General features: G+C 44.9%; 1 protein-coding gene across 1 annotated transcript; it reads right to left on the reverse strand.

Moving 5' to 3' along the window:
• On the reverse strand, positions 1-9,521 carry GINS2 (GINS complex subunit 2). The gene is made up of 5 exons (XM_070761858.1): positions 9,258-9,521; positions 5,452-5,566; positions 3,807-3,906; positions 2,635-2,761; positions 1-1,464 (listed from the first exon to the last, which is right to left on the reverse strand). Exons 1-5 carry the CDS (start codon positions 9,345-9,347, stop codon positions 1,339-1,341), a joined length of 558 nt encoding a protein of 185 aa, XP_070617959.1. The 5' UTR covers positions 9,348-9,521; the 3' UTR covers positions 1-1,338.
• Between the last annotated feature and the right edge of the window lie 681 nt (positions 9,522-10,202).

Consider the following 10,202-nt stretch of genomic DNA (forward strand, 5'->3'; position numbering starts at 1 on the left):
TTAATGAGCATAACAATTGCTTTAATATTTGAAGCTTTGGTTCCTCACCAAAAATTAATAGGGGCTCAAACTTAAGGGCACTTACATTAAAGGTATATATTATTGCCTTAGTGCATATTAGATTCAGCTCAAAAAAACCCAACACAATCTAATGTAAAAGTGCTAGTTTGGTGAATAAGGTTCATTTACTAAAAGTTTAATACCAGTGCTGAAAACTGAAATTAATTAAAGAGCGGGGGGAAAACTACGCAAAAGGCAACGACTTACATTGAAGTTACACTTTACAAATATTTAACCCTCCAGTTTTTAATAAACAGGGACAAATCAGTGTGTTACACAATACTCACTTTCTTGTGCACCCTCTTCTGAATCCAAAATGTTCTGCGGCGTAAGCAGCAGTAGATCTCAGAGAGTTACAACGGTGGCAATGTACTGCTTTTTAAAATATTCATTTGATCATTACCTAATAAAACACTACAGCAAATTCCTGCAGTGTCCCCACATTGTTAAGTGCTGTCTAAAAATATTTAAAAATTGATGGCTAACAATGTGTTATGACTAACGTTGAAAATGCTTATATGAGTAATGTAGCCGGAATCTGGCTACTTGCGAACAGCTGGTTTAGTCACAATCTCCACAGCAAGCATTTCAAAAGAAAAATGGAACTGAAGCCAAACTCTGTGGGTTTTGTGGCTTCCTTTCTTTATAAAGCTGTTCTTTCTCTTTTGGCAGACACACACAAAAAGGCGCCATACCTCAGTGATCACATTCACGGCCTCTTGGGGGGAGGGAGTAGAAAAAATTCCTTTATATTTGAAGGTAATAGACAGGTAGATTTCAATGAGTAACGCAGCAGTGAATCCAGTGTTGCATGCAAAGTTGAATTGCCATGCACAAGTCATTTCCCAGGCAGCCTCGGAGGACTAGGCTGTCCAGAAGACTAAAATAATCTCCTTTCCCACAAAGATCAGAAGGTCATGGCCTTGAACAAACAGCATCCATCTGAGGTGTAACTAACTGGTTTCCTCATTCCAATTCTGGAAAACAAGCTAGCACATAAAACCAGGCAACCCTGAACATTACACCACTGCCTCTTGCAAGGGCAGTCCTGCAGCACTTCTTGGGAGTGTGTTGGGCAAAGGCCTGCTTGCCAAGAAGTGCCCTGACCACCAAAGAGAATGTCCAGACTGTGGTACAACTGGCAGAAGTACCCCTCCGCCCCCCGCCAGCAAATGCTTTGAGGAACGTTACATCACAATTTGCCACAGCATAGTTCTGCTCTGAAGCCTGGACGTGAAGTCTGAAAACAATTGTTCTGTTCATGACAATGCTTTACAGTCAAAATTCCTGGGATTCGACAGTCCCTCCTTGCTGGAGGTTTGACCGCAACTTGTACATGTGATCCAAAGCTTGCGTGAGGAAGGCACCGGTGGTGTTGATCTCCATCAGAGTCAGATTGTCCAGCTTATTAAAGAGAAAGAAAACAACACAGCTTGAAGAAGTGTAAGTGCCTGAGGTTAACTTTCAGAACTGCACCATCCGCTTATTAAAAGTAAGCCAGTCTTTTAATTAGTGCGAGCGACGATAAGTTAGCATTGGACAATAACTAGAAGACAATTTAGATTGCATTTCATTAAATCCTCTTCTGTAATCACTTTTTTTTTGCATTTCTTCTTTAATTAGTTTTGAAATGTCTTTATATATTTGTTTTCCTCTTTCCCAAAGCTTGAGCTGATCCCTAAATGCACCAAAACAAGGCTTCTGTAGACATAGTTTATTACGCTCCTTCAATTTATATTTCATGTGTGCTGAAAGAATTTGGGAGGTGGGTCAACAGTTGTGACCTGCACCCATAATGAAATGTTATAATCCATTTAGTTTTAGACTGGCAGGGGATGATGTAAATTGCAGTCCAATATACTTGCAGGGCACATAAATGAGGAATAAAATACACACATGTCATTTGTGATAATCAACTTGCTTTGTTAGAGTGTGTAGCCACAAGTGTGTACTTTTATTACAAGACACACTTTTATTTTGTCTGAGTAATGGACATATGCATTTGGATACACAGCCACATACACAACACAAGTCATCATTTTGGTAGACTGCAGTCAAGCCATAAATATACACAATTGTATGTTTGCAGGCATTTGTGCACAAAACGCCTCTATGTCTGGAAAACTACATAGTACTATCACTGCTATCAAGTAATAAAAATATATTCTAACATATTAGAATTGACATGTAGCAGTAGTATCACTTTCATAGTCTTCCAAGGACTACAATCATAGAAACATAGAAGACTGACGGCAGAAAAAGACCTCATGGTCCATCTAGTCTGCCCTTATACTATTTCCTGTATTTTATCTTACAATGGATCTATGTTTATCCCAGGCATGTTTAAATTCAGTTACTGTGGATTTACCAACCACTTCTGCTGGAAGTTTGTTCCAAGGATCTACTACTCTTTCAGTCAAATAATATTTTCTCATGTTGCCTTTGATCTTTCCCCCAACTAACTTCAGATTGTGCCCCCTTGTTCTTGTGTTCACTTTCCTATTAAAAACACTTCCCTCCTGAACCTTATTTAACCCATTAACATATTTAATCCTTTCATCAGATTGTTCTTACCCTGGCGTGAGATTCTTGCCGACTGACAAAACTATCTGCAGATACACGAAGTTTCGCTATTCGCGTGTCCCAGATATCCTTAACCAAAGTCCTTATCTCATCAGCCTTTGGAATATTATCTGCAGCACTAATGCAGAAAAGAAATAGAATGTTGAGATTACAAAGAGGTAGCCTTCACATGTTAAATCCTTTATATAAATAACACTAATTAGCTTCTAAATGCGAACCAAGAATGTCAAGCAATATGTATGCATCATTAACATTAAACAACTACAGTATATATTATGTTCTGTCGGGCTCTCTGGCAGACTCCTCCCGAAGATTCACAGGTACAAATTTCAGACACACGCACGTTTGAAAATTCAAAACAATGTTCTTTATAATGAAACTTCACTTAAACCAAGCCCTCTTTTGGTATAGCAAAGAGCACTCGTCTCCAAACAAACTGGTAATTGGTACAAGTCCCTTATCAGTTCTGTGATACTTAGCTTGCAGCTGTGAGGCAATTCACAGTCCTTCTTTCACAAAGTGAAACACACTTTGCTCTGATTTAGTTTCAAAGTGGGGAAAAATCAGCACACAAAAGGTCAGTCAGTAAAGCAGTCACGAAACACAAGGATCAGATAATCCTCCACAATGGCCAAACAAACCCACAGGCTGCTATTTATAGCAGCCTCACTAATGACCACAGCCCCACCCAACCACAGGTGGCCTCATTTTCTTTGATAATAATCTCTCAGTTGTTGTTGCCTATGCATCGCTCTCCGCATGCGTGGCTGTATCATTAACTCTTGTTCTGAATCCAAGGAGGAGCTAGATAATTGATCTCCTTCTGAGTTGCCTGCCCCACTCTCCTCCTCCCTGTCACTCATGTCTTCTTTGTCAGAGGAGCCTTCATCAGCAGATTCCACCGGGGGGGGGCAAAACAGGCCTGCAGCATGTGGATGTCTCCCCCACATCCACAGTCCTTGGGGCAGGAGCTGGGCCAGAGCTAACCACAACAATATTATATGAAATAATAGATGCAAACAGATTAGAAAAGTGCTCTGGATCATTTGCAGTTTGTAGAGTTCTTGTCAATTTCCAATCCAATGCAATCCTAGGTTTTTTGTGCTCTGGTAGAATTAGAACTTGCTATATTTCCAAACATTAAAAATAAGAAACCTACTCACAAGTTCAGCAACAACTTAGTTAACTCCATGTAAAAAGGGTTAGGCATTGGGGTGAAAGTGTCCTCTTGGCGTTCCTGATCTCGCATTTGCTCCAACTTTTCTACAAAGCAATTTAAAGAAATGAGTTGTAAGAGAAATTCCCCGGAAGTATTTATTTTAAATCCAGGTTAGAAACATGATGATGCGAGTTCTAGTCCTGCCTTGGGCAATTGGATGGTTTTAGGCCATTCATTAGAATAGAATAGAATAGAATTTTTATTGGCCAAGTGTGATTGGACACACAAGGAATTTGTCTTGGTGCATATGCTCTCAACGTACATTGTACAACGTACAAGGAGACAGTGAGTTCCAGTTCCACTTTAAGCAAGAAAGCTAGCTGGGTGACTTTGGCCCAGTTTCCTTCTTCCACCCCAACCACCTCACAAGATTGTTGTTTTGGGGGGAAATAATAGTAAAAAATAATAATAATGAGTATTAGGCATGTTCACCACTTCGAATTATTAATAATGCTTATTATTATTATTATTATTATTATTATTATTATTATTATTATTATTATTTTATTGAATTTGTATGCCGCCCCTCTCCGTAGACTCGGGGCGGCTAACAACAGTAATAAAAAACATCATATAAATCCAATACTAAAACAACTAAAAACCCTTATTGTAAAAACCAAACATCCCTACAAACAAACATACCATGCATAAATTGTAAATGCCTAGGGGGAAAGAATATCTCAGGTCCCCCATGCCTGACGGCAGAGATGGGTTTTAATGAGCTTACGAAAGGCAAGGAGGGTGGGGGCTATTCTAATCTCCGGGGGGAGTTGGTTCCAGAGGGCTGGGGCCGCCACAGAAAAGGCTTTTCCCCTGGGCCCCGCCAAGCGACATTGTTTTGTTGATGGGACCCGGAGAAGGCCCACTCTGTGGGACCTAACCGGTCGCTGGGATTCATGAGGCAGAAGGCGGTCTCGTAGATACCCTGGTCCGGTGCCATGAAGGGCTTTATAGGTAATGACCAACACTTTGAATTGGGCCCGGAAACTGATCGGCAACCAATGCAGACTGTGGAGTGTTGGTGTAACATGGGCATTTTTGGGAAAGCCCATGATAGCTCTTGCAGCTGCATTCTAATAACAGCTGGGTATAAATAAGTCAATAGAGGTGGTCCTTGATTTACAACAGTTAATTTAGTCACCATTACAACAGCACTGAAAATAGATTTTTCACATTTATGACTATTGCAGCATCCCAACGTTCATGGGATTTGCATGCATGACAAATGACTCATATTTATGATGGCTGCGGTGTTTTCAGGGGTCATTTTGTGGTCACCTGACCAGGCAAAATCAACAGGGAAGCCAAATGCACTTTAACAATCCTGTGGCCAATTTAACAATTGCAGTGATTCGCTTAACAAAGGTGGCAAGAAAAGTCGTAAAAAAATGGGACAAATAAATGTTTCACTTCACAACATAAAAATTACGCTCAATTGTGATTGTAAGTAGAGGACACCCTGCAGTACAAGTGAGAAGGACGTCTGGCTTGCTGGCTTCCTGTGCAACCAGCTGGAAGGCCCAAAGGGAACCTGGGCAGGGGAACATGGTGTTGAGGGTGCAAAGAGGGTGAAGCCTGCCACTCCTTACCCACATCCATCCAGTCGGGGGGCACCAACCGGCACTTCTGCCTCTGTTTCAGGTTGAGGGCCAGCCAGAGAGGCACGTCCACAGGCAGCCCTGGGTTAAAGGGGCCCAGCTCGCCCTGCAAGAGAGGGAGAAACTCAGCAAGGGACCCCACGCCCCATCTGGCCCACCTGCCCGCACTTCACCTACTACACTTATTTATTCATTTGTTCAATTTGTATGCCACCCATTTCTCTGGGGACTCTAGATCAGGGGTCGACAAAGTTGTTCAGAATCTAGGAGCCAGCCAAAAAATTTAGGAGCCAGAATTTTTTTTAAGCAAACTTGGTTTTTAATTTAACAAAAAAAACATTACAAACGTTATAAACCAGTGTTTCCCAACCTTTTTTGAGCCGCGACACATTATTCGTATTTTCAAAATCCTGGGGAACACTGAAAGGGGGGGGGGGGGCGGGCTAAAGAAAAGTTTGGACAAAAAAACCCTCTCTCTTTCTCCCTTTCGCTCTATTTCTCCCTCTTTCTCTCTTTTCCTTCCTTCCCTTCATTCTCTCTCTCCATCCCTCTTTCTTTCTTCCTCTCTTTTTTGCTCTCTTTCTCTCTCCCTCCTTCCCTTCCTCTATGTCTTTCTCTCTCCCTTGCTCTCTCTCTGTCTCTCTTGCTATCTCTTTCTTGCTTTTTTCTCTTTCTCTTGCTCTCTCTCTCTCTTTCACTGTCTTGCTATATGTCTCTTTCTTTCTCTTTGCCTCTCTTGCTATCTCTCTTTCTCTCTCTGTCTCTCTTGCTATGTCTCTCTTTCTTTCTCTTTCTCTCTCTCTCTGTGCCTCTCTTGCTAAGTCTCTCTTTTTCTCTTGCTATGTCTCTCTTTCTTTTTCTCTCTCTGCCTCTCTTGCTATGTCTCTCTTTCTATTTCTTTCTCTATCTCTCTTTCTCTGCCTCTCTTGCTGTCTCTCTTTCTTGCTCTGTCTCTCTTTCTCTGCCTCTCTTGCTATGTCTCTCTTTCTATTTCTTTCTCTATCTCTCTTTCTCTGCCTCTCTTGCTGTCTCTCTTTCTTGCTCTGTCTCTCTTTCTCTGCCTCTCTTGCTATGTCTCTCTTTCTCTCTTTCTCTGCCTCTTATATGTCTCTCTTTCTCTCTCTCTCTCAGCTGACTGCAAGCGGGAGCCCTGACGGCGGCAGCTGGACGTGGTGCTGGACACCGTATATGCCAGGCACGCAGCGCCAGCATGTACGACGTCCAGCAGAACGTCCAACCGCCACCGTCAGGGCTCCCACTTGCAGTCAGCTGAGAGAGAGCGAGCGAGCGATCCCTCTCGCCGCCGCCATCTCCCCCGACGCCCCCCCCCCCCCCCCGCTCCCATCGGACACTTGCCGTCGACGAAAGAGGAGCTCCAGCTGGGCGGGGCGCTGCCGGTACTTCCGTCCTGGGGCTTCCGCTCGCAGCTGTCCCCCGCCTCCTGCTCGATGCCGCGGTTTTCGGCGCTGGCCTGCTGGGCCCCAAAGAAAGAAGGCGGGAAAAAGGTGCGAAGAATGGAGCTCTCCTTCTTCCTGCCTTCTTTCTTTGGGGCTCAGCAGGAGCGCGGCATCAAGCAGGAGACAGCTGCGAGCGGGAGTACCGGCAGCGCCCCGCCCAGCTGAAGAACACCGCCGCGGAACACCGGTTGGGAAACGCTGAGGCGCCAGACAACATTTTCTAGGCGCCACTGGCGACCAGGCGCCTGGGTTTGTCGAACCTTGCTCTAGATGACACTCCGTCAACACACACACACACATACACACACACACACACACACACACACATACATACACAAAAGCTGGGACTCTGCAAATCTCTCTTTATTTCAAAAGATTTGCCCAAGGGAGCTGTTCAGGCAAGCAGGCAGGCAGGCAGGCTGGGGATGATGGGGATGGAAATCCCCCTCCCCACAGGCATTGATGGAAATTATCTTGGGAGACTGCAAATCCCATAATCCATTGTCAAAAGTTCCGGATGGGGATGATGGGGCTAACTAACTACGGTATTCAGTTAGTTAGCTAGTTAGACTTTTAGGCTGCCCTTTAGTTAGTTAGTTAGTTAGTTAGTTAGTTAGTTCACACTTTAGTTAATTAGTTAAACTTTTAGGCCACCCTTTAGTTAGTTAATAAATGGGTGGTTGATTTGGGAATGAATGATTTTAAATGTTAGTAGAGTTTTAAAGTTTTTTTCTAGTGAAATTAATTGTATTTTTACATTTGCACATTGTATATTGTTGCTATGTTGTGAGCTAACCCCCCCCCCCCTCCATCCTTGGAGAGGGGCGGCATATAAATCCAATCAATCAATCAATCAATCACTTTAGTTAGACTTTTAGGCCACCCTTTAGTTAGTTAATTAGTTATTTAGGCTGCTCTTGAGTTAATTATTTAATTAGACTTTTCCAAAGACTCAGGGTGGCTTACAACATAATAAAAAGAGTACAGAAAGCGTTATAAAGTCCAATTATAAATCAATCTGAAAACCCAAATGTTAAAAAACCATACAACTACATTCATCTACATCTCAATTATCTTTAATCACAATTCCCATAACTTCCCATTCCCAGCTATGAAACTTGGGGGCTGATTGGAATGGAAATCTCCCCGACCCTTTGGGGACTACAAATCCCACATTCCCTTGCAAACACATCATCTGGCCGGTGCGAACAGTTAAAGACCTCCTTTAAAGCATGAACCCCAAACCCCATAACCCCCTGCCAGCCTCTCTCTCAGTCAGGCTGAGGGCCCTTTAAACTTAGGCAACTACAAGCCCCATACAAGTCCCTGGGGGGAGAATCACTGGCCCCCTCAGAGAAGGTTCGCAACTTGGGCGTCCTCCTCGATCCACAGCTCACATTAGAGAAACATCTTTCAGCTGTGGCGAGGGGGGCGTTTGCCCAGGTTCGCCTGGTGCACCAGTTGCGACCCTACTTGGACCGGGAGTCACTGCTCACAGTCACTCATGCGCTCATCACCTCGAGGCTCGACTACTGTAACGCTCTCTACATGGGGCTACCTTTGAAAAGTGTTCGGAAACTTCAGATCGTGCAGAATGCAGCTGCGAGAGCAATCATGGGCTTTCCCAAATATGCCCATGTTACACCAACACTCCGCAGTCTGCATTGGTTGCCGATCAGTTTCCGGTCACAATTCAAAGTGTTGGTTATGACCTATAAAGCCCTTCATGGCACCGGACCAGATTATCTCAGGGACTGCCTTCTGCTGCACGAATCCCAGCGACCAGTTAGGTCCCACAGAGTGGATCTTCTCCGGGTCCCGTCAACTAAGCAATGTCGCCTGGCGGGACCCAGGGGAAGAGCCTTCTCTGTGGCGGCCCCGGCCCTCTGGAACCAACTCCCCCCAGAGATTAGAACTGCCCCCACCCTCCTTGCCTTTCGTAAACAACTTAAAACCCACCTCTGCCGCCAGGCATGGGGGAATTGAGATCCTCTTTCCCCCTAGGCCTTTACAATTCTATGCATGGTATGTATGTATGTATGTTTGGTTTTTATATTAATTGATTTTTAATCATCAATACCAAATTACTATTGTACACTGTTTTATTGTCGCTGTTAGCCGCCCCGAGTCTCTGGAGAGGGGCGGCATACAAATCCAATAAATAAATAAAATAAAATAAATAAGCCTCAGCCACCAGCCGCTTGGGCTGAGGGGAGGTGAAGTATAGCCACCTCTCCCCCCCCCCCCCCCCGGATAACAACGGGCATCTCGTTTCGGGACTTCGGTTCCATAACCCCCCGCCGGCAAGGAGCATGGGAGTTGTAGTCCCGAAGGCCTCACCCCGATGAGGTAAATCCTGTCCAGGCTGAAGTTGGGGATGATGGTGACCATTTCACGCTCCGCCAGGAATTCGACCTCGGCGGCATCCATCGCAAAGGAAAGAAGGAGAAACCGGGCCGCAAAAACGAAGCCTCCAAATCCTTCCCACCGTCGCGAAATCCCCGATGGCCGCCTCGGGACCCGCCCACCCTAGTGATGGCGCCTGCTATTGGTTGAAAAGAAGAAGCCCCGCCTTTAATCCTTGCTTCGTCCTATGACCGCCCCGGCTTTCCTCGCGCGCGCTTTGACTCATCCTCCTCGTCCTTGTGCCATTGGTTGAAAAGGAAACCAATGCCCCGCCCACTGTTTATTCCTCGCCCTATGAAAAACTCTGCTTTTTCCCGCGCGCTGTCACTTGCCCAACCCGGAGGCGGCGGTATCTGTCATTGAGGGAAAGCTGAGGAAAGCCCTGCCCTTTGTTCCCCCGTGAGCCAATCACAAGCCTCTTCGCCACGTTTGTTTCTAGTTCCTCGGGTCAACACGACCTGCCATTGGAGGAATAGAAAAAAAATCCCGAGGTCCTTCCATTCATTAGCCATTCATAAACCACCGCGAGTTGAACCCCTTTGTCTCCGCCTTTCCCCGCTAACTGACGGCGGTCGTACTGTTTCCTCATTGGCTCAGGGCATTGTTTTTTTTCTCTCTGATTGGCTCTAGCCTCAGCATTAGAATTTCATTAGGAAACCAAAGTGGGCGGGGCCGTGGATGTGGGCGGGGCCTGAAAGCCACCTTATTAAAGCAGCTAATCCATTTGGAAAACGAGCAGTGATTTTGCAGCAAAAAAGCAACATTTGTGCAATACAAAAGGAGGCCAGCAATGCAAATAAAGCAACCGTAATTAATCCCCGAGGAACTCAAATGAATGGGCCATAAAAAGCCCAGGTTCACCTGCAGACATATTATTTT

The sequence above is a fragment of the Erythrolamprus reginae genome, chromosome 9 (genome assembly GCF_031021105.1).
Source record: "Erythrolamprus reginae isolate rEryReg1 chromosome 9, rEryReg1.hap1, whole genome shotgun sequence".
NCBI lineage: Eukaryota > Metazoa > Chordata > Lepidosauria > Squamata > Dipsadidae > Erythrolamprus > Erythrolamprus reginae.

Coding starts and splice junctions, on each gene's coding strand:
- GINS2 (XM_070761858.1), bottom strand. CDS start 9,347: ATGGATGCCGCCGAGGTCGAATTCCTGGCGGAGCGTGAAATGGTCACC. Junction 2,762..3,806: donor ACTAAGTTGTTGCTGAACTT/GTGAGTAGGTTT, acceptor TTTCTGCATTAG/TGCTGCAGATAATATTCCAA. Junction 1,465..2,634: donor GGCAAGAATCTCACGCCAGG/GTAAGAACAATC, acceptor CTCTTTAATAAG/CTGGACAATCTGACTCTGAT.